General features: G+C 34.1%; 1 protein-coding gene across 11 annotated transcripts in view; it reads right to left on the bottom strand.

The window, feature by feature from the left end:
* Positions 1-20,737, bottom strand: part of Rbm26 (RNA binding motif protein 26) — a 70,624-nt gene that overhangs the window by 10,955 nt on the left and 38,932 nt on the right. For 10 of the 11 annotated variants that reach the window (XR_001174781.1, XR_001174784.1, XR_001174786.1 and 7 more), the window contains 6 exons: positions 16,192-16,317; positions 15,882-15,956; positions 14,206-14,373; positions 12,601-12,705; positions 6,251-6,451; positions 1,789-1,875 (listed from right to left, as the gene is read on the bottom strand). Coding sequence is in view for 1 of the 11 variants with exons in the window: in XM_013010066.1 (XP_012865520.1) it covers positions 1,789-1,875; positions 6,251-6,451; positions 12,601-12,705; positions 14,206-14,373; positions 15,882-15,956; positions 16,192-16,317 (762 nt within the window). In the remaining 10 variants the exon portion in view is untranslated. The remainder of the gene's footprint in view (positions 1-1,788; positions 1,876-6,250; positions 6,452-12,600; positions 12,706-14,205; positions 14,374-15,881; positions 15,957-16,191; positions 16,318-20,737) is intronic. The other variant, XR_001174788.1, reaches the window with a different exon arrangement.

The following is a 20,737-nucleotide window of genomic DNA, read 5'->3' as shown; positions in this document are numbered from 1 at the left end:
AGAGAAAACTAATCAATGAAAGAGTCAAAAATAAATCCAAATAAACATATAGAATATCTGTTTACAAGGTAAATTTGAAAATACTAGATTTGCTTGATGAAATTAGGTTATTTAATTCCTTATACCTAATAAATTTAAGTGAATGTTTACAAGCAGGGTGTGTTGGTACATGTTCTTAATCTCACCATTAATGTTTCAATGAATTTATACCTTTATATTCACTTTGAAATACTGTGTGTCTAACATGGTCATATAAAACTGAAGAAAAATTCCTTCAATAATCTAGATGCTCCAGCAAATAAAAACAATGAACTATTTAGAAATAAACACTAGCTGAAAATTTTCTTTTCTTAGTCCTAATCCTTTGTTTCTTAGTCTATATACTCCTAAATTTTTTATCTTAATTTAAAATAATGATGACAGTATATAGCAATATTCTATACATTCTAAGCATTCTTCTTCAACAAAGTTGTCATTTCTATGTCAAAATGAGTAATTTTTAAATTCTTAAAAAGTTAAGAATTTAAACGTTCCCTGAAACCCAGAAGTTATTTTTTTCTCTATCTTGTTTGTACAAAGTAAACTTTAACTTAATTTTCTATTCTTTTCAAAACTGAACATTATAAAAATGTACTTTTTGGCTTAAGGAAATGTTTACATCTTAGCTTTTATAACAATTTCAAATGTTAATCATAGCTGTGGTAGCTATTCTTTCTAAGCCATCAGACTAAGTAGCTCTCATTAGACTTAACCTCAGTTATTCTGTCATTTATTTAATCTTCATAAAATTAGTATTGGGTCTTTTTTAATCCTTGCTTTTTTATAAACTGTATACATCTTGGAAAATACATACAATTCATTAAAATGTATACACTGCATTACATTTCCACTAAGAAATGTAAAACTGAAATAAAGGATATGTCAATAGAGTTTACCAAGACAATTCCAACAATTATTTTCAAAACTTCTTTAGACCATCACCAACTTAAAACTTCTGAATTACATCTAACTGTTCTGTTCATTTAAGGTGATTGTCTAGAAAACTATTTTGCCCTTGTTGAAAACAAAATAGTTACACTACCTTCTCTACAATACCTTGAGAACATATCAAGACTAAGCTCCCATAAATCTTTTACAACTCACTCTAATTTTGCTTTTTAAAGTCTCTGAAACCCACGTGACACATAAAAATACTTCTAGTCAATCCTTAGAAAAATTATTCAAGATATAGTTTACAACAACTATACTAAGAATACTCTAAAATCTAGAGCTTTATATTGTATCTTGGGCAAAACTAATAGCAGTATATTTGAGGGTGTGCTGACATACCAACACTTCTTTAGAATTCAGCTTACAGGGACTGGGAATAAGCAGGTGAAGGATAATTAAGAAAAGTAGTCAAAATGATTACATTCTCCCTACTTCTCCTAAATTAACTCTCTATACTTATTCTTCCAAAGTATGTTTTGTTTTAGGCCACAGAAACAAAAAAAATACATCAAAGTGGGATGGACCTACTGTTAGAGAAAAAATAGTAAGAAATCTTGATGTTCACAAGACAGTACAATTTGCCATTAGACTTAATAACTGTATGCACTATAATTATAACATGATCACATTAGATGCAGAATTACCTACCAACTTAGGACATCATGGTCACAAGTGTCATTTTATATTTTACTTAGTCAAAACAGATACTCATTAAATTTAAAAGTTTACTTATACTAAAAGTTAGAAGGAATACATCTCATGAAAAGCTGATTTTTTATGCTTATTTTTAATACTTACGGCTTCTGCCTCTACTCTTGTCTTGAATGTAATTACTGCATGAAGTGAAGAATCATCAATCTGACAATCTTCAATTTCACCATATTGCTTTAAATTGAAAAAGAAAAATATTTCCTCCAAATAAGTATTTTGAAACATCCACAACTTCCAATGACATCAAAAACATTAAAATACTGAAATATAACCCAGAATAAGCAGATAATGATGCTAATTAACAGAAAGGAATAGTAATTCAGCTTAATAATTGAAATTTTAAGATAAAGCTTGATTCTCTCCTCAGTATTATTTCCAATCCTCTAATTTCCAGAATTAGTGAACTACATTTGTTTCAAGTGTCCTCCTCCCCACCTCCAAAGCTGAGGACCAAACTCAGGGCAGGCCTTGCACTTGGCAGGTAAATGCTCTTCTATTGAGCTAAATCCCAAACACCTCAAGTAGTCTTTACATGAATGAAATAATAGTCAAAGCTTGAGCTTATTTACTGACCTTCCTTTTATTACCCTAATCCAGGACAAGCTAAATTCATTCTTAAGCAGCATACCTGAATATTAACAATCTATAAATTTTCGGTACATTCCCAGTAAGTGGGAAAAAAAGACTCAAAAAATTAATATTCCCAAAGTAATTAAGGGAATTAATGGATGAAAGTCCAGACATATTTGAAACTGCAGTGCTCTAACTGATCATGCTTTCATTTACTATATGTTTACAATACAAACTTTTCAGGCCATTTAAATGGTAAATACATTATGCCTGTCTGGGGTTTGCTGGATTTTTTCCTTAGTATTTTTCTACAAAACCAAATTTTAGTCCTTTATTATTAATACTTTTCACCACAAAATAAAACTACAGGCACTGGTGGTTTATGTCTATAGTCCTAGCCTCTCAGTAGGCTGAAATATGAGATAGTGAGTGGTTCAAAATCTGGACATGAAAGCCCAGTGAGACTCTCATCTCCAATTAACCATCAAAAAGCCAGAAGTGGAGCTTTGGATCAAGTGGTGGAATGCTAGTTTTGAGCTCAGGCCCAACTTCCAGCTCCAGGACTGGAATACACAAAAAACCCTATTACCATAATCTCATTAAAAACATGCGGATACATGCACTGCATGCATATACATACATATCACACAGAAAGTAATTTTGCAAATGAGTTGCCATTTAACAAAATAGTTTTTGAACACAATTATTATGTTCAATGTCACTCCATTCACCCTTTCAACATTTTCACCCATCCCTTATCTACCCTTTCCATCACTCTTCTTAATTTTGTAGGATATACTGTAGGTTCTTGTCTGCATTCTCTTCCTCTTCATTTGTGTACCCTTTTCCCCTTGGCCCCATTTCTCCTTTTGAGTACCTGCTTCTGGTGTTTTACTTTACTGAACTTTTGGCTTTCTAAGAAATTACACCATTTGGGACCTCCTTTGAATCTACCACACTTCATTTGTATACACTTGCATACCACCCAACGTTTTTGTTTTTGTTTTTTGGTCGGTCGTGGGGCTTGAACTCTGGGCTTGGGCGCTGTCCTTGTGCTCTTCAGCTCAAGGCGAGTGCTCTACGGCTTGAGCCACAGCACCACTTCCGGTTTTCTAGCAGTTTATTGGAGATAAGAGTCTCACGAACTTTCCTGCCCTGCCAGAGGTGGCTTTGAACCTTGATCCTCAGATCTCAGCCTCCTGAGTAGCTAGGATTACAGGAGTGAGCCACCGGTGCTCGGCTCTACCCAAGGTTTTATCATGGATTTGTTTGCTTAATCTAGTTCCCACATATAAGAGAAAACATGGATCCTTTGTCTCTTTGGGCCTGACTTCACCTAACGTAATTTTTTCCAATTCTTTACAATTATATTATCATTCTTTCTTATGGATGAGTAAAATTCCATTGTGTACATTTTCTTGATCCACTGGTCTATTGAGGAGCATGGAGCTGATTCCACACCTTGGCTATGGTGAATAGTGCTGCAATAAGCATAGTTGTGTGGGTGGCTTTACTGTATCCTGGTTTGTAATCTTTTGGGTAAATGCCCAGGAATAGAACGGCTAGATCATTAAGGTAGTTCTATGTTTCATTTTTTGAGGAACCTTCACACTGCTTTCCAGAGTGGTTCAAGCAGTTTACATTTCCACCCACAGTGCATTAAGGTTCCCCTTTTGACTGCATCTTTGCCAGCATTTATTACTGTTTTCTTGATAAAGGCCATTCCAACTGGGGAGATAGCTAAGAAACCAGAACTTGATTAGTGACCTAACCTCTTTATATTTCATTTTTACCATCACTAAAATGGACATTAATAAAAGAACCTACCCATACATAGAATGATTCAAATATATATATTTTTTTTTTTGGTGGTTTGTGGGGCTTGAACTCTGGGCCTGGGCTCAATCCCTACGCTCTTCAGCTCAAGGCTAGCATTCTACCACTTGAGCCACGGCACCACTTCTGGTGTTCTAGTGGTTTTTAGTGGAGATCAGAGTCTCACGGACTTTGCTGCCAGGGCTGGCTTTGAACCGTGATCCTCAGATCTCAACTTCCTGAGTAGCTAGGATTAGAGGCGTGAGCCACTGGCACCCAGCTTGATTCAAATAATTTCTAACACTGTGAGTTAATTTTTAAGACATAATAATACTCCGATAAAACAAGTGCTCTCTGTTTTAGCTACAATTATTATTATTACTAGTCTCAGTGGAAAAATGACAAATTATGCACAAATGCATCCTTTAATAATATAAGGTTTCTTTCCTCTGATTTCATGTGTTCAACGCATGTTGTTGATAGAAAAGCAACATTTTAAACCTGCATTCTTAAGACTGGTAATGTCAATTACCACTGCTAATTTTTGAGTATATGTAAGAATTGCTAGCTAGAAGCTTTGAATATTTCTCTAAAACAATATGCCTCACCAAAACAAAGCCATAATAAACCTACCTTGTCTGTTTGGATTATTTTAGCATATTTATTGCTAGTTTTCTGATTAGTTATGTAACCTTTTTAAGATACTCAAGTTATCTACATCTCCTTTCCTTTGTGGAAGTGGGGTGAAAAGCAGGGAAGAGCTGGACTAGATTCTCCCCAATCTCCTTTCTAGTTTCTCTATTTCTTTATCCCTTTAAATCCATAAAGCACAGGACACTAATCTCCTTAAGTATTATTTTAATTATTTCTTAAACATTTAATACTTCTTTATGTTCTGACCAATTATCTACTAACTGCTTTAAACATGAATTTGAATTTTCAAAAGGTACAAATTTGTGTACCATCTACAAGCTTGTCATCTTTTAAAATCTACACTCCTTATCTATTTCATTAAATATTCTTTTATTGTTATTTCTCCTATTACATGCTATTGTCAAAGACATTTCTTTGTGGTACTAATGCACTTACAGTGGCTAATAAATGGAACTTGCTTATAAATTACCTTTATAGTTTACCATAACTCAATTGTAGTAAACTAGTACATATAAAAGCTCCTTTGGAAAAAAAACTGGCCACTTCCTTCTTATCTCCAGAAAAACTGCTACAATGCTTAGTGAAAAAAAACATGCTTGGTAACTGAGTTTTGGGATATTAGCAAAAATGGCAATATTTAAGATGAAGATGCATTTAAGGTGGGTATAATCTCTGCAAATAGGCCTAATGAATGCCTGGGAGCCCAAGTTAATTAAAGATTAGCAGGATAGAAACTTCTTTTCCTTTTTTATAAGGCAACCTACTATCATAAAATAGACTACTTATACCCTTGTATTAATTATGGAGGTAACTATCAAATTATCATATTATCAAAATGTTGTCTTAAATTTTGGTTAGCTAGAACAAGTAACGATTTTAAAAATATAGATTGTCTGTGTAACATGTTAATTTTTTTCAGAAATTGCCAAATTAAAGATGGCAGTCTGAAACAAAATTTAAACAATTCTTTTCACAGTATATGAAGGCCTACTAAGAAATTATAACATTTCTTCTAGATAAACTAAAAGTTACTATAATTCACAGGGCCTGGTGACTCACATCTATAATCTCAGCTACTTAGGAGGCACATCAAGAGGATATAAGGTGGCTGGCACAAAACTTAATGAGTTGCTCATGGTGGTACATATACCTAAGTAGGAGGATGGAGATTTGAGACCCACCCAGGCAAAAAAAAAAAAAAAAAAAAATGCGAGACCCTATTTGAAAAATTACTGAAACCAAGAGGGTTAGGGTGGCAGTGGAGAGAGTAGCTCAAGTGGTAGAGCACTTGCCTAGCAAGTATAAGGCCTTGAGTTCAAATTCCAGTACCACCAAATTAAAACAACAACAAAAAAATCCCATAGCTCACATTTCATAGTTTTATGGTTAATCAAACCCTTTGTTCAGAGTTATCCATTCCAATTTCATAATTTCCCCTTTAATTATTGAATCTATTAACTGAACCATGATTATCAATTGGTGTTTGTCTTGTTGGGTAGGAAGAAAGTACCGCAAAATGAGGAAGAAGATCTTCTCTATCACTCTCTGTAAACGCAGAAATCTCCAATGCCCTGGGTCGGTGATCCACCACAGCATGTCCAGGCACACCTCGCCCTCGCCCTCGCCCCCTGCCTCGGCCATGAGCTGCACCTCGACCTCTTGGATGAATTCCTCTACCTCGACCAGACGAAAGAATCCCTCGTTTTGCAGCCTAGAAGATATCAGGCACATAGGTTAAACAATGTATAACTACCTAATGAATATCTTTTACCTGAAAATAACTAGGACCACGGAGTTTCAGATGTTTGGAATTTTATATTCTTGTCTATATGCACAGAAATTTGTGGTTGAACATGATCTGAAAATTCAGGACTTTGGATTTCAGATTTTTAGATGAGAATACCTCAATCTATCTTTTTTAAATGTTTTGATATCTTTATGTAGATGTACAAAGGAGGTGCCATTTAACAATGCAATATACAAATACATCTTGGTATCACGCCCTTCAACCCACTCCCTCCCCCTTTCCTCTTATTTTCTTAATTTTGTAGAATATACAATTGAATTCTTGACTGCATTTTCCCCTGCTTGCTCCCTTTCTTAGTCTACCCCTCTGCCTTTGACCCAATCCCTCTCCTGCATGTACCCATTTCCTGGTGCTTATTCTATTGGGCTTTGATCTAATCTTTCTAAAAATTTATATATGAGCTGTCAATTGAAGTCCATTATACTCCAGTTAATTCATTGTAACAACTAGCATACTACTCAAGGTGTTTACCTACAGATGTATAGATACATTCTACCAACCACAAATGAGGGAAACCAAGCAATATGTTTCTCTGGTCTGGTTTGCTTCACTTAATATAACTTTTTCCAAGACTTTCCATTTCCTTATAAATGATACAGGATCATTCTTCCTATTGGATGAGAAAAATTCCATTGTGTATATATACACCACATTTTCTTGATCCATTCATGCACTCAGGGGGCATCTGGGCTGATTCTCTATCTTGGCTATGGTGAATACTGCTGTGTGAACATGCTTGTGCTAATGATGACTTTACTGTAATCTTGTTTGTGTTCTACCGGATAAATGACCAGGAGTGGAACTGCCAGATCACAGGGTAGTTCTATATTAACTCAAGTCAACTGCAATTTATACAATTTTAAATTGGGATTTTAGTTCTTAAAATGAAAGCAAATTTAAGTAGCTACTGAATTTAGTAACCATATAACTTAAGGTTCTAAAATTACCAAATTGCCTTTTCCATTAAGTTGTTCTCTAAGATATCAGGACCCAACACAAAAAAACTCCAAAAAACAAACCTAGTGTTCGTGCACGCACACGCACACACACAAGCACACACACACACATCCACACACACACATCCACACACACACACATCCACACACAAACAAGGCAACTCTAGATTTGTTTCTTGGGTTTTGTTTTGTTTTTGTTGGTTGTGGGGCTTGAACTCAGGGCCTGGGCACTGTTCCTCGGCTCAAGGCTAGCACTCTACGCCACTTCCAGCTTTTTCTGTTTATGTGGTGTTGGCTTACTTCGAATGGAACCCAGGGCCTCATGCATGCAAGGTAAGCACTCTACCACTGAGTCCTACTTCAAAAGTCAGGTTAATAGCTGGGTCTTGATGGCTTACACATGTAATCCTAGCTACTCAGGAGGCTGTGCATCATGGTTCCAGGCCAGACCAGGCAGGAAAGTCTGTGAGATTCAATTAACCACCAAAAAACTGGAAGTGGCATTGTGGCTCAAAGTGGTAAAGTGCTAGCCTTGAGCAAAAAACCTCAGGACAGCACTCAGGCCCTGAGTTTAAGCTCCAGAAATGACTGAAAACAAACAAACAAACAACAACAAAAACCGGCAAGTCTGTGTGTGTATAAATATATATGTATATATATTATATACATATATATATATATAGTATCTATACTAAATTTATCTTATTTATGAACTTACTATATATGGTCTTGACCAAGTGTCATCAAAAAGTAAAAATAAAGAGAAATAAGTAAAAGTAAGTAAAAGAATAAAAAAAAAGAAGTGGCCACTTAAAAAATACACCTGCATTCACATTATGCAGGTCAGATGATTCCAAGAAGCTTAGCTGTTATCTTCAGTTGTGTTTAAATCAATTGTGTTATCTTCTGAGTTTTCGTGACTTTAATAATATGCCTCCCAAAGGAAAATGGTGCCCAAAGGGCGAGGTAAAAGTTAATGTGTTTAAGTGATAAAGTGACTATTTTAGATATGCTTTGAAAATAACCAAGTCTTTAGCACAAGTTATGTAACATAATGGCTCGTTGAAACTATTTACCTATGGACATCAACAATCTGATATACATATATAAATAAATGCATTTTTCCCAATTATAATTTTCAAATATTCCATTTTCTTGTCTGTTGCATGAACAGTTTTCTCAACTCATTAATTTGATCACTTATCACTATCATATAGAACGAAGGTAGTATACTAATTTATATTCTACCTTATCACTCTGTATGAATACAGTAACATTCTTCATTATAAAAATATTTAATGAGCACATGTTGTAAAGGTAGAGGCATTAAGCAGCTAAAGTTCTAAATTATATTAATGAAAACCGACTCAGAAAGTGAAGCAACTCTAGCTACTTGAAAGCAGATATTAGGAGGGTACAGTTTGAGGCCAGCCAGACAAAAAAGTTTGTAAAACTTGTTTCTAATTCATAATTGGGCAAAGCAGAGTGTGTTTGTTATCCTAAGCTATTTGGGAGGCTAAGATTGAGAGAATCATAGTTCCAGGTCAGCTGAGGCATAAAAGTCCTATGACTCCATTCTCCACAGAGGGAAGCTGGACAAGGAAGTGGCATATGCCTGTGATCACAGCAATAAAGGGAAGCCAGACATGGCAGTGGCATAAGCCTATAATCACAGCAACAATGGGAAGCCTACAGCCAAACTCATGGCTCAGGCATACAAAATTAGGAAGAGAGACTCTTATCTCAAAGCTCTCTAATGAAAGGGGGGTAGGCATAGATCAAGGGACAGAGAGCCAGCCTAGCCTAGTGCAAGAGCTTCGTTCAAACCCTATAGTATACTGCTCCCCATCCTTGAAAAAATTTCAAAGGTTTAAATAGAATTGCAGTAAATAACCATTATAATTAATCCAATATAGGATAAACTGACACCTAACACGATAGTGCCCAAGTCCTCAGTGAAAGCACTGGGACTGCTCACTGGCACATGTACGCACAAACACATGCACATGCACATGGGCATGCACATGCACACACACACACAATTTGAGAGTTAATACATAATACATTTAAAACTAGTAAGGGCTATGTACTAGTAGTTAATGCCTGTAATCCTAGCTACTCCAAAGATGTACAGTGATCCCTCACCTATTGCAGGAGCTACATTCCAGAGACCCCCATGATAGGTGAAAATCTGTGAAGTAGCATTACATAATTGACCCTGACTATATCACAGTTCACTTATTGCTACTTAGTGGATTTTCACATATCAGTGGGGCCTCTGGAACATAACTCCCATGATAGATGAGGGATCACTGTTTTTTTGTTTGTTTTTAAACCTGTGATGCAGTGAAGCTGTGATAAGTGAACCGTGGTATAGTAAGGGATGACTGTAACTGAGAGGATAATGGTCTGAGTCCAGCTTGTGCAAAAAGACTTGCAAGAGTGAGTAGCAGGATGTGGTAATGTGTGCCTATTGGCCCAGACACTGCAAAACCTGAAAATAGGATCACAGTCCTGTACAGCAGAGGCAAAAAGCAAAACACTACCACAAAAATAACCAGAGCAAAACAGATAAAGCATGACTCAAGCATTACAACTCCTGCCTAGCAAGCATAACACCCTGCCTTAGACTAAGTAAAAAAATAAATATAACTTTATAAATCAACTGGATTTATAGACATTGATGGAAAGGAAATAATCTATTGATAGTTTTGGTCTGAGAAATTATACACATGGATTTTTAGAACAAGATAAGCACTATATTATATTGATGAGATAGTATAACATCTAAGTAGAAAAGCAGGTGTAACAGTCAAATCTCTGCTAGTGTAAACATTTTAGTTGTTTCCTCTCAATATAGCTAATCTTAACATTATTTTAGCTGACCTATAACATTAGTTAAAACAATCACCAAAATAAAAATTAGAATGCTAAGTAAGATGTAATACAGGTACAGAAAGACAAACACTGCATTATTTCACTTATATGTGAAATCTGTGATCCTAGTGACTCAAGAGGCTGAGAGCTGAGGACCCCAGTTCAAAGCCAGGCTAGACAGGAAAGTACATGAGACTCATATCTCCGATAAGCACCAAAAGATGAAAGTGGAGCTGTGGCCTTGAGCAAAAGAAGGTCAGTCCCTAAATTTAAACTTCAGGACCAGCAGAAACAAAGAGTTGTGGCAGTAAGAATGGGAAGACGCTGAGTTCAAGGGTATAAACACTCAGACAGGATGGTAAGTTCTGGACATTAGAACTTAAAATGACCATTCTTGACAGTACTAGGAAATTATTCAAAAAAGTTTTACATATTCTATTTTCTCTACAAAATAGGTGAAAAGATAGATTAATTTGATTTAACTGCTTCACAATGTGAACATATTTCAGAACATCATGCTGTACTCACAAGTTTTCATTGGTCAATATAAAAAATAAGTAGTTAACAAATCATTTAAAAGGCCAAAAGTTAATGATTGGATATACAAAGGTATATTGGAGAATATTAATGTCTAAAATTTCAGTTTAAGCAATCCTGAATGTTTAATATATAACTTAGGAGGCTCACAAATTAAATCCTACCAAAAAACCCTACAGTCAAAATTGTGCTTGGCCTAACTTTTCCAAATGTATTTGACCACACAATCTTTGTTCACTAATTTCTACTAACATCTAATGGAATGCATTACTACAGTAAGTAAGCACATTATGGAGATATTGTAGTATTTCATATATTAGTATTGACTGCAAAACAAAATGAATTCATCATAAAAGTTGGAAAATGGACCTAGAACAAATCATGTTTAGTGAAGCCAGCCAGGCTCAGAGTGACAAATAGTGCATATTTTTTCTCACATGTGGAAGCTACACCTATAATCCACTGGGACATGATAAATTATACAGGATTCTAGGCATTCACACACAGTAGGACTAAAGAATACTTTTAGGGAAAGAATCCAAAGGCACCATGCCTCTATGCCTCTAAACATTTAAAATCGTGTTTATCTAAATGAATGCCAGGAAATGGAAACAAGTTTTTCTGTTAAAAAAGAAAAAGAAAATATTATTGTATTTATTTCACTTATTAAAAAAGAAAAACATGGACAGATAAAGAATTCTGGTAATACTATTATTTATTTACTAAACTTATAGGCCAGAATTTTGAAAATACTGTTTTTCATGCTACCAACACTAGCACGGAATCTCCAGAATAACGTAATTTCTGTATTAACATAAAAGAAATCTTATTCTTATTTTAAAACTTATTTTCTGGATATGACACACGTGTAATCAGATTAAGTTCTAGAGAATGCAAATATATTCAAGTTTAAGACAACATCTTATAATCTCCCAAATCTCAGAGTAGATAAGGTAGCCCACTTAGCCATGAAATTTAATACCTGAATGGCAATACTCAATTGATGTACTGCATTGCAGGGGAAAAAAATACTCAGATTAAGCAACACAATCTAAAACAAAAAATTAAATTGTTATAACAATGATAAATATGGACATGTACCTATTTTATTTACAATACTAGGTCTTCATGTTTTACAATAAAATACAAATTTTTAATCATTTTAGCTAAATACTAAAAATGTTCATGTCTTAGAAAACAACTTTGCTTCAAGTTTCTCATATAAATAACCTTATATGAAGGTAGTTCATTTTCTTGTTAAAAATATCGACAGCACCATCTATAGGCAAAACTAGGGTAAGCAGGTTTTTCACTGTAAGTCTACAACTGAAAGTGATCTTTTTAGTAACTCGAAATAATAGGACTGTATATGCAAAGACTATCTCCATAAGAATGTTTTTTTTAGTCTTAGGGAGAAAGAGATATCAAAAACAAAAATAAAATAAAATTCGCTAGAAATGAAGACACCTGAATATATAGGTAGAACTACTGTCTTTTCTGATTAAATAGTATTTTCTCTTGTGGTTCTAAAACTTCTTTTAACTTCTTTCCACAATCCTAAACCTCCTTTGAGTATGGCAGTCAACAACTGCTGATGAGAACAAAGACTATACATTTTTAAGTTAGCAACTATCACTACATCTGGTTCTTGTAAAAATACTGTGTTGCTTGGATGGAACATACTTCCAGCTGTAATTCTGTATATTTTCTTCTAAGTTCAGTGACTTCTTCTCCAGCCTGCATCTTCTTATATAAATCCAGTTCTGTGTCAAGTAATTCTTTCTGCATCTTAAAACAAAAAGTTATATTTCATGTAGTAATTAATATCTTGAATTTATATTTTAAAAAATTACAAGGAACAATGACATTCTCTCTTTCCATACATTCCCCTTCCCAGCCTTTTTTTGGGGAATGGGGGGTGGGGGGTCACAAATCTTCCTGTGTAGGTCAAGATGGCCTTTAGTTCATGAATCTGCCTCAGCTTCCCAAGAGCTGATAATATACACATGTGTCACTTTGCCTGGTCACATTTCTTCCCTATCTCCAAAACTATTATGCTAGTCTAACTATCAACTAACTCTGATATTTCAAGAGTTTAACTTGTTGCATCTTGCACTGATTTCAGTATAATACATTTTCTGTAGAGCAGGTATGTCTACAGACAGAAGTAGTAATTTCAAAAGATAACTGTAGAAAGAAAACTAAAACCCAACCTGCTAACAATATATAGATGTATTTATGTGTAGAATACATACCTGTATGTCTTAAGTGTATATACATATATCACCTCTCTCTCTCTCTCTCTCTCACACACACACACACTAGACCAGTTGACCAGAACCTAATGGTGCTTATTGCCTGAGAGACTCAAGAAGGAATAGTGTCAAGGACTAAATAAAATCTCAAGAGAGACCTTCTAAGTACCCCTTACTGTATCATTTGGCTTTGAAACGTGTAAATGTTTTAGTTATTAAAAAAAATTAAGTAAATCAACAAGAACTTGGGCTAAAGGGAAAGGATTCAAATCTGAATACAAGAAGCAGCAGAAATAATTTTGTAAAGTTAAAACCATAGCATATCATGGGCACGGGGGGGGGGGGGGGGGGGGGGGAGAACCCAACCAGACTCCATAAAGTTCTGATTATACTCCTTTAGTAGAATATATTGAATTTGTAAAAAAAAAACAAAAAAAGTATATTTTTATATTTAGCTGTGAGAAGTAGCTATTATTTTTATACCAATTTTGATATTATTTTGAATGGATTATATGTCTGTTCAATGAAGATTTGATATTATAGGAACAAGCTATCCTTATGGAAATACATATAATATGGAATAGGAAAAAAAGAGAAACCATGTGATATTGGAATACAATGAAGTCTCTCATATATATACACACACATCAATATAAATATTGTATAACATACTATTTTAGTTTGCTACTATCTCAAATCTACATTTAACCATTTCTAATCTAATAATTCCATATAGTGATACTCTAGAATTTTACTGTCATTAAGCTTTTATATCACCAACTGGTACAATAAAAAGCTCATATTTCTTGGTCAAACAAAATTCTTAAATCAAAACATCCTTATGGTAGCCATAATTATTTTCCTATTATTGGCTTGCCAATTGTAGCTTCAAAGTAGAATTAAAATAGTCAGATTTTTGAAAAAAGGAAAATAAACTAACTGTAAAACTGAACCTTGAAATTAGTGCTTAATATTCTTTAATAAGTAGTTCTATGAATAAAATGAAATGTAAAATAAAATAAAATGAAAGTACCTGAGTCTTAGTTTTTATACTTTTGGGGAGACAGCGTCCAGGAGAAGTAGATTTAACTTCATCTTTCAATTTGGTAATATTTTTAGTCAAAACTTCTAAAGTTTTCATTATTTCTGCTTTATCTTCAGATTTCATTGCTTTGTTTTTTTCTAGTTTTGAAATTAACATCTGTCAAATTTTTAAAAAAAGTTAAGACACCTCCATTATTATTAACAAAGCAAAAACAAGAAAATAAGTATGCAGGTAATACTATTTTTAGTTTATATATTCACAATAAAAGCAACAACCAATAAGTATACAAGGATAGCTAATACCAGATTTGGTGGTAGTACGTTAGTCACATGTGGATATTGGGGTTTGAACTCAGGGCCTCACACTTGCTAAGCTAGGGTTTTTTAGTTGTTTTTCGGACAAGGTCTCACATTTTTACGAGCCTAGAATTGGACTATAATCTTCTTACATATACTTCACTAATGTGGCTCCAAGATAGCAAAATACTAGTAAAGTTCCTTAAAAAAATGAACTGATAGGAAGGCTTAAATTAAGATATAGTTAGAAGATGTTAAACTCAATCCCTGAAAAGTTTTTTGTTTGAAGTATCAAAATTTTTGCTTTTCAATGCATTTTCTGGTATTACTCATGCCTCAAATATTTCCTCTAATGAAGTTGCAACCAAACAGGACTAAAGTTTTAGGCTCCTTTCATATAACAAGGTATTGGAAATGAATGGTTACTTTCTTTGTCATAGGGAATAGTAATTGGTTAGCCTGAGAATATTCCAGTATAAACAGGAAAAAAGATGATAATTGAACTAATAGGGAACTGAAAAAACCATACAGTTTTACAGGTTTCCTGAAATAAAATAAGCTTCTATTCTGATGTAAAGCACTGTGATTTCTCCTTATTAAGTATATGCAAACTGGAATAAACATTTCTACAGGGTTTTGTTCCTCCTTCCCTCCCCTTTTCTATTTTTAGAGACAAAACTGGCCTAACTTTTCAATCCAACTGCTTTTAGCACCCAAGTGCTGAGATTATAGGTGTTCACTAGCCAAATGTAGACATAATCAACATATCACTCCGATTAAAGGTCATAAAGCAGAGCAATATTGCCATAAAAGAAATTCTATCATTTATTCAACATAATGCATCCAAAATACTACATCCAATAAAATTTTCACTTTTTCTCCCTTTATATCATGTCTTTGAAATGTGATATGTTCTTTACACTTATATCTCATCTTGGACTCGGCACATTCCACATACTTAACAGATGTGATTACAGTATCAGACAACAAAGGACTAGAGGGTTCTCAGACAATGAATGAACATTAAAGAATTCCATGTACAATGAAAGTACCTATGAATACTGAAAAAAGAATCCTACTTCATTATTAACTATTAGTAGCATCATAGTTGAATGAACACTATCTCATTTTCACTTCATAACAACCATAATTTCATTTAATATATAATCTTCATCCCTATTACATTATATCGATCATACAACAGTACTGATGACAAAATGTAATTGTATATGCTTTATCATTACCAATTACCACAATTACCAATTACATTAAATCTGTTTTTAAGGAATGGCCAAATAGTACCGGGTGAATATTACTAAAGTAACAGCTAATAAAGATATTTTGCCAAATCAAATTTTAATATTTTACCTTCTGTGTTTCAATGTGCTTTTCTAAAATTTCTTGCTTCCTTTTCCTTACATCCTGCTGAAGTTTCAGGGCCTCCTGAATCAAGATTCAAAAATATCATTAGAGAATGATTACCAAGGATCAAAAATGTAGTTTGCAAGTTTTCAAGATCAACAAAGGAAACCTTCCAAAGAAAAAGAGTAACAGTTATAGTTCAGAAGATACAAGTTGAGTATCAATATATGCCTTCTTTTAGTCTCATTTTGTGATAAGCACTTTAAGACAAGCTTTCCTATATGAACATTTATAGTATGTTCTTTATTATACTTACCTGTTTTTTTTTCTGTGCTTCATTAGTATCAGCTGCAGGAGAGGTAACAAGTAAGGTTTTTTGTGCAGCCTTCAAAGCAGCTGGATTATACACTGTTTTTGTTAGGCCAGTAGATGTAGACAACACCTACCAAAATAAATTCAATTTCTTAAAAAATGTAACAACCATTCATAATTTCTTAAGTCCTATTTCCTGTGAAATTTCATAGGTACTTTTGTCAAAATCCACCATGTTGAACTAAATTCACTACATATTCATAACTAAATCATACCTCACGATTTGAAAGGGTTTAAAAGAATATGCCCTAAAATGAAAATTTTTTCCAATTAGCAAATACCTTTAGGAAAAAAAAAAGTGCATAAATGCCACATCAACAAAACAAACAAAAGAAGCTACTGCTATTTCCATACCACTCAGAAAACCCTGGTTTCTAAATACATAAACTTCTTAAGGTCTCTATGACTAAAGCAAATGTCACATACAAGAGCATGGCACAGGATAAAAATGCGTTAAGTAATTTAATATGATAGTTCTGAAATTTAATCTGTAGTTCTGAAAGAAAATGCAGAACTCTTTCTTTACTAGCCATGCTCTCTATGCTTGAAGTGACCTTACTCTCTTCAACCCAGCTCAGTATTAACACAATCAAAACATCCATCATCATTTCTACCTTCTACCTAGGTCCTTCAATAAAATGTTTTTTTTAGCTATCATGTAAAAATAACCTGATGATATGTTAGTTACGCATCTTGCTCTATGTCTACATTGTAAGGCCGTGGGGAAAAAGTATGTTTTTCTTCTTTTTGTGCTCCCTATACCTAAGTCTTGACAACCACGTAACTATAAGACTACAGGACAAGCACCTTTTTAAGCCTTGATATGCTTACCAATAAAGTTAATAGTTGTGATTTGATTTGTCTAAAGTACAAACCCAAATATTCTTTCCTTGAAAGCAAAGATTCCTTTTTTTACTTGTCACATCTGTATCTTCATTATCTACAAAATGTCAGGTTACATAGCAGATAATCAAAAGCACTGTTCATACTACACAAAGCTGGAACTATTATAGGTTAAAGTGGAACAACCTTTTCTACACAAGGATTAATTCAAGACAATAAATTGCTAGAGGCTGCTTATTACCTTCTAAAACAAAGCACTCTTAAGTTCCAGTGAACTGTAATTCTTAGAAAACTGCTAGGGAATCTCTTTATGGAAATCAACATACATTATAACATCAAGACATGAAAGCAAATCATGTCTGTGAACTTTAATAATCCAGATGAAAAAATACTCCTTCTAAAGTGTTAAAGAAGTTCGTGACTTACAACAGGTTAAATCCAACTACTAAGATGGACAAGTATCAGTAAGAAAAATGACCCTATGCTGTTGCTACTAAAAAAATCTGAATATATCACAAGTAGTAATCTGGAGACCATTTTCTAATCTTTCATCACAAAATTAAAGTATAATGCAAAGTTTAGGCAATTTACCATTGTTCTAAGTATGCAATAATGTCTTAGCTTTTAAACGAAATAAAAACCTAGAAAACTTGTATTAATTCTATATAACAGAATGTTTAAAATGTAAAGGTTTTTAGTAATACTTGATATGTGCTGAAATTGAAGATCTTTTTCTTCAATGATAAAAACTAATACTCAGGTATCACTAAATAAGAAGGAAATAGTTATATGCATTTAAAAATGGAGTAAACAAAACAGCCAGATTGCAGTGGCTCAATCCTGCAATCCTAGCTATTCAGGGACCTGAGATCTCAAGGTTGTGGTTCAAAGGCAGGCTGGGCAGGAAAGTCTATGAGACTCTTATCTTGAGCTACTCCCCCAAAAAAGCCAGAAAATGGAGCTGTGGCTCAAGTGGTAATTACTAGCCTCTAGCAAACAAGCTCTGGGGCAATGCAAGGGCCCAAGTTCAAGACCCAAGACAGTCCAAAAAAAAAAAAAGGGCAAACATAGTCTAATCTCAGTCACCATTCTCAGTCATTCTGGAAAAGACATTTCCTCTATATTACCTTATGACACAACAAAATACCAAACTATATGATTATACAAGATAGGAAATTATTTAAAAAAAAACAAGACAATAACTTACTAAGAGGAATATAAGATGAGTACAGTACAAATGAGTGTACTGTTTTACCAATGAGAATTCAATAAATTAAAAGTTGTAGACAAAAAGATTTCTATGCTCAAATAAATTGGAATTAGTGATTATCAGAACTGTATTTTCCATTTTTAAATGTTTATTAAGAAGACAATCAAGTCAGTGAGGAAACCTAGGGAGCAAAGAACCCAAGTAAACACTTTTAAATATTGATTGTCAAACTTCAGTGAACAAGTGTTTCTTTTCAAGTACCCTAATTTCTAATATCAAATTATAAAGAGTGCTGGCTCAAAGTGAATCAAACTATCTGACAAGAATGAAAAGACTCCTTTATTCCTAAAAGTAGCTCCCTTGTTTCATCCAGAAACTTCCTTCTGTAAAAATAGGACACATAATAATGTATTTCATAAAGCTTCAATCGCAAGGACTTTAAAATATTCTATTACTCTTTATATTCCCCTACTTTAAAAGTAAGGTGACAAGTTTGAGGACAGGCTGGACTATGTCAAGACCTTAAGAAACTAAGGGTTCGTCCAGGCACTGGTAGCTCAAAACTATAATCCTAGATACTCAGGAAGATCATGGTTCAAAGCCAGTCAGGAAAGGCCATGAGACTTCTATCTCTAATCAACCACCTAAAAACAGGAAGTAGAGCTGTGGCTCAAAGTGGTAGAGCACTACCCTTGAGCAAAAGAGCTCAGGAACAGTGCCCTAAGTTCAAGTCCAATGACTGTACACACACATAGGATTGGGGATATTGCTCAGGTACAGTGCTTTCCTAGCAACTAAAGAGCCCTAGGTTTGATTCCCAACACTGAAAGAAAACAAAACCAAACTTTACAGCATTTTTTTTTGGGGGGGGGAGATGGGAAGGGGAAACAAAGGAGGAAGCAACAATGCTTGATAAGAAATGTTCTCTTTACCTTGCCTGTGTAATTGTAACCCCTCTGTACAGTATTTTCACAATAAAAAAATAAATAATATAAATAATTAAATGAAAAAAAGAAAACAAAAACCAAGAAACACTACATTTTATTAAAAATGAAACCAGGGAAGGGAGCAATAGATTCAACAGAAGATGCTAAAATTCCTAAGAAAACTGTCAAAACATTAGCAGCAATAGCTTTTCTACAAAAGTAGCCTTTTCTGTTTTAAATGGGTTTCTGTATGGGCTGTAATTTTTACAACTGACTTCTAGTGACCTAACTGTGTTTGCATCTAGAAATTTCAACTGTTTATCAATTCTTTGGAATTTTTTATATAGAAAATTGTATCATCTATGAATAAAGAGTAATGTTTTCTCTTTCATTGCATTTTTATCCTTTGGGTCAGAGTCTCACTAAATAGCCCAGACTAGTCTCAAACTGACAATCTTCTCTCAGGTTCCCAAGTGAGCCATTATGCCCTTCTGGCTTCTTTCTTTCTAATCTTTATGTGATTTATTTTCTTATTTTACTGGTTAGACCTAGAGTACAAAACTGGAAAAATATGATGATAGTGGACATCTTTCTCATTTCTTATCTTGGCAGAAGCAAGGTATTCAGTATCTCAGCATCTCAACAGTAAGTTTATTATTAGTGGATCAGACATTCCAGATAATCCCTAGCAAAGTAAGAAGTTTCTATTTCTACTTTTGTACGTGGATTTTTTTTCTTCGGGGGAGCAAGACTGAGGACTGAATTCCAGGGACTCATGCTTACTATGCAGATACTCTACCTCTTTGAGATATACCTGCAGGCTTTTCTGCATTTCTTATTTTCAAAGTAGGGTTCTACTTTATGTCCAGGCAGGTCTGGGCTAAGATCCTCTCTCCTACTGCTTCCCCATGTGCTAAAGCTGACAAGCACGCACCACTGCATTCAGCAACTGTGCTTACCTTAGCAGCTGTCCTTCCCCAGCAACTAGAATAAGAGACAACCATGCTCAACCACTGGTTAAGATGGAGTCTTGTAAAGTTTTGCCCAGGCTAAAATTGCAATGGCCCCGTATCTGAATCCTAAGCAGCTAGAATTACAAGTTTGAGACACTGTGCCCAGTTTTGCAGATTATTTAATGCAACCAAGTAACAAATTTAATCAAATATGCTTCATTTCACTGGAATTTAAGACATTCATGCCTGAGTTGTTGTAAACTGTTTTAGTTTTTAAAAAAAGTGCATTTAACTCAGAAGATAAACTGAAAAGTATGAACTATGTTAATAAAATATCTATCATTATTACCTCTTGGCAAGTCAAAAATCAATCCCCTTTGTCTAGCACCTCTATTTCCTGTGTGAAATATAACCAGCTAAACTATTATTAATATAAAGAAAAAAACAGGGCCTTTCCCCACCATGGATAAGAACAGAAGAAAAACCAATACTCTTAAAAATTAAGTACTAAGTGGTGCTGTAGCTCAAGTGGTAGAGTGCTCACCTTGAGCTGAAGAG

This window comes from Dipodomys ordii, unplaced genomic scaffold, assembly GCF_000151885.1.
Source record: "Dipodomys ordii isolate 6190 unplaced genomic scaffold, Dord_2.0 Scaffold1, whole genome shotgun sequence".
Lineage (NCBI taxonomy): Eukaryota > Metazoa > Chordata > Mammalia > Rodentia > Heteromyidae > Dipodomys > Dipodomys ordii.
The sequence above is the reverse complement of the archived record's forward strand: the minus strand, read 5'-3'. Positions and strand labels throughout refer to the sequence as shown.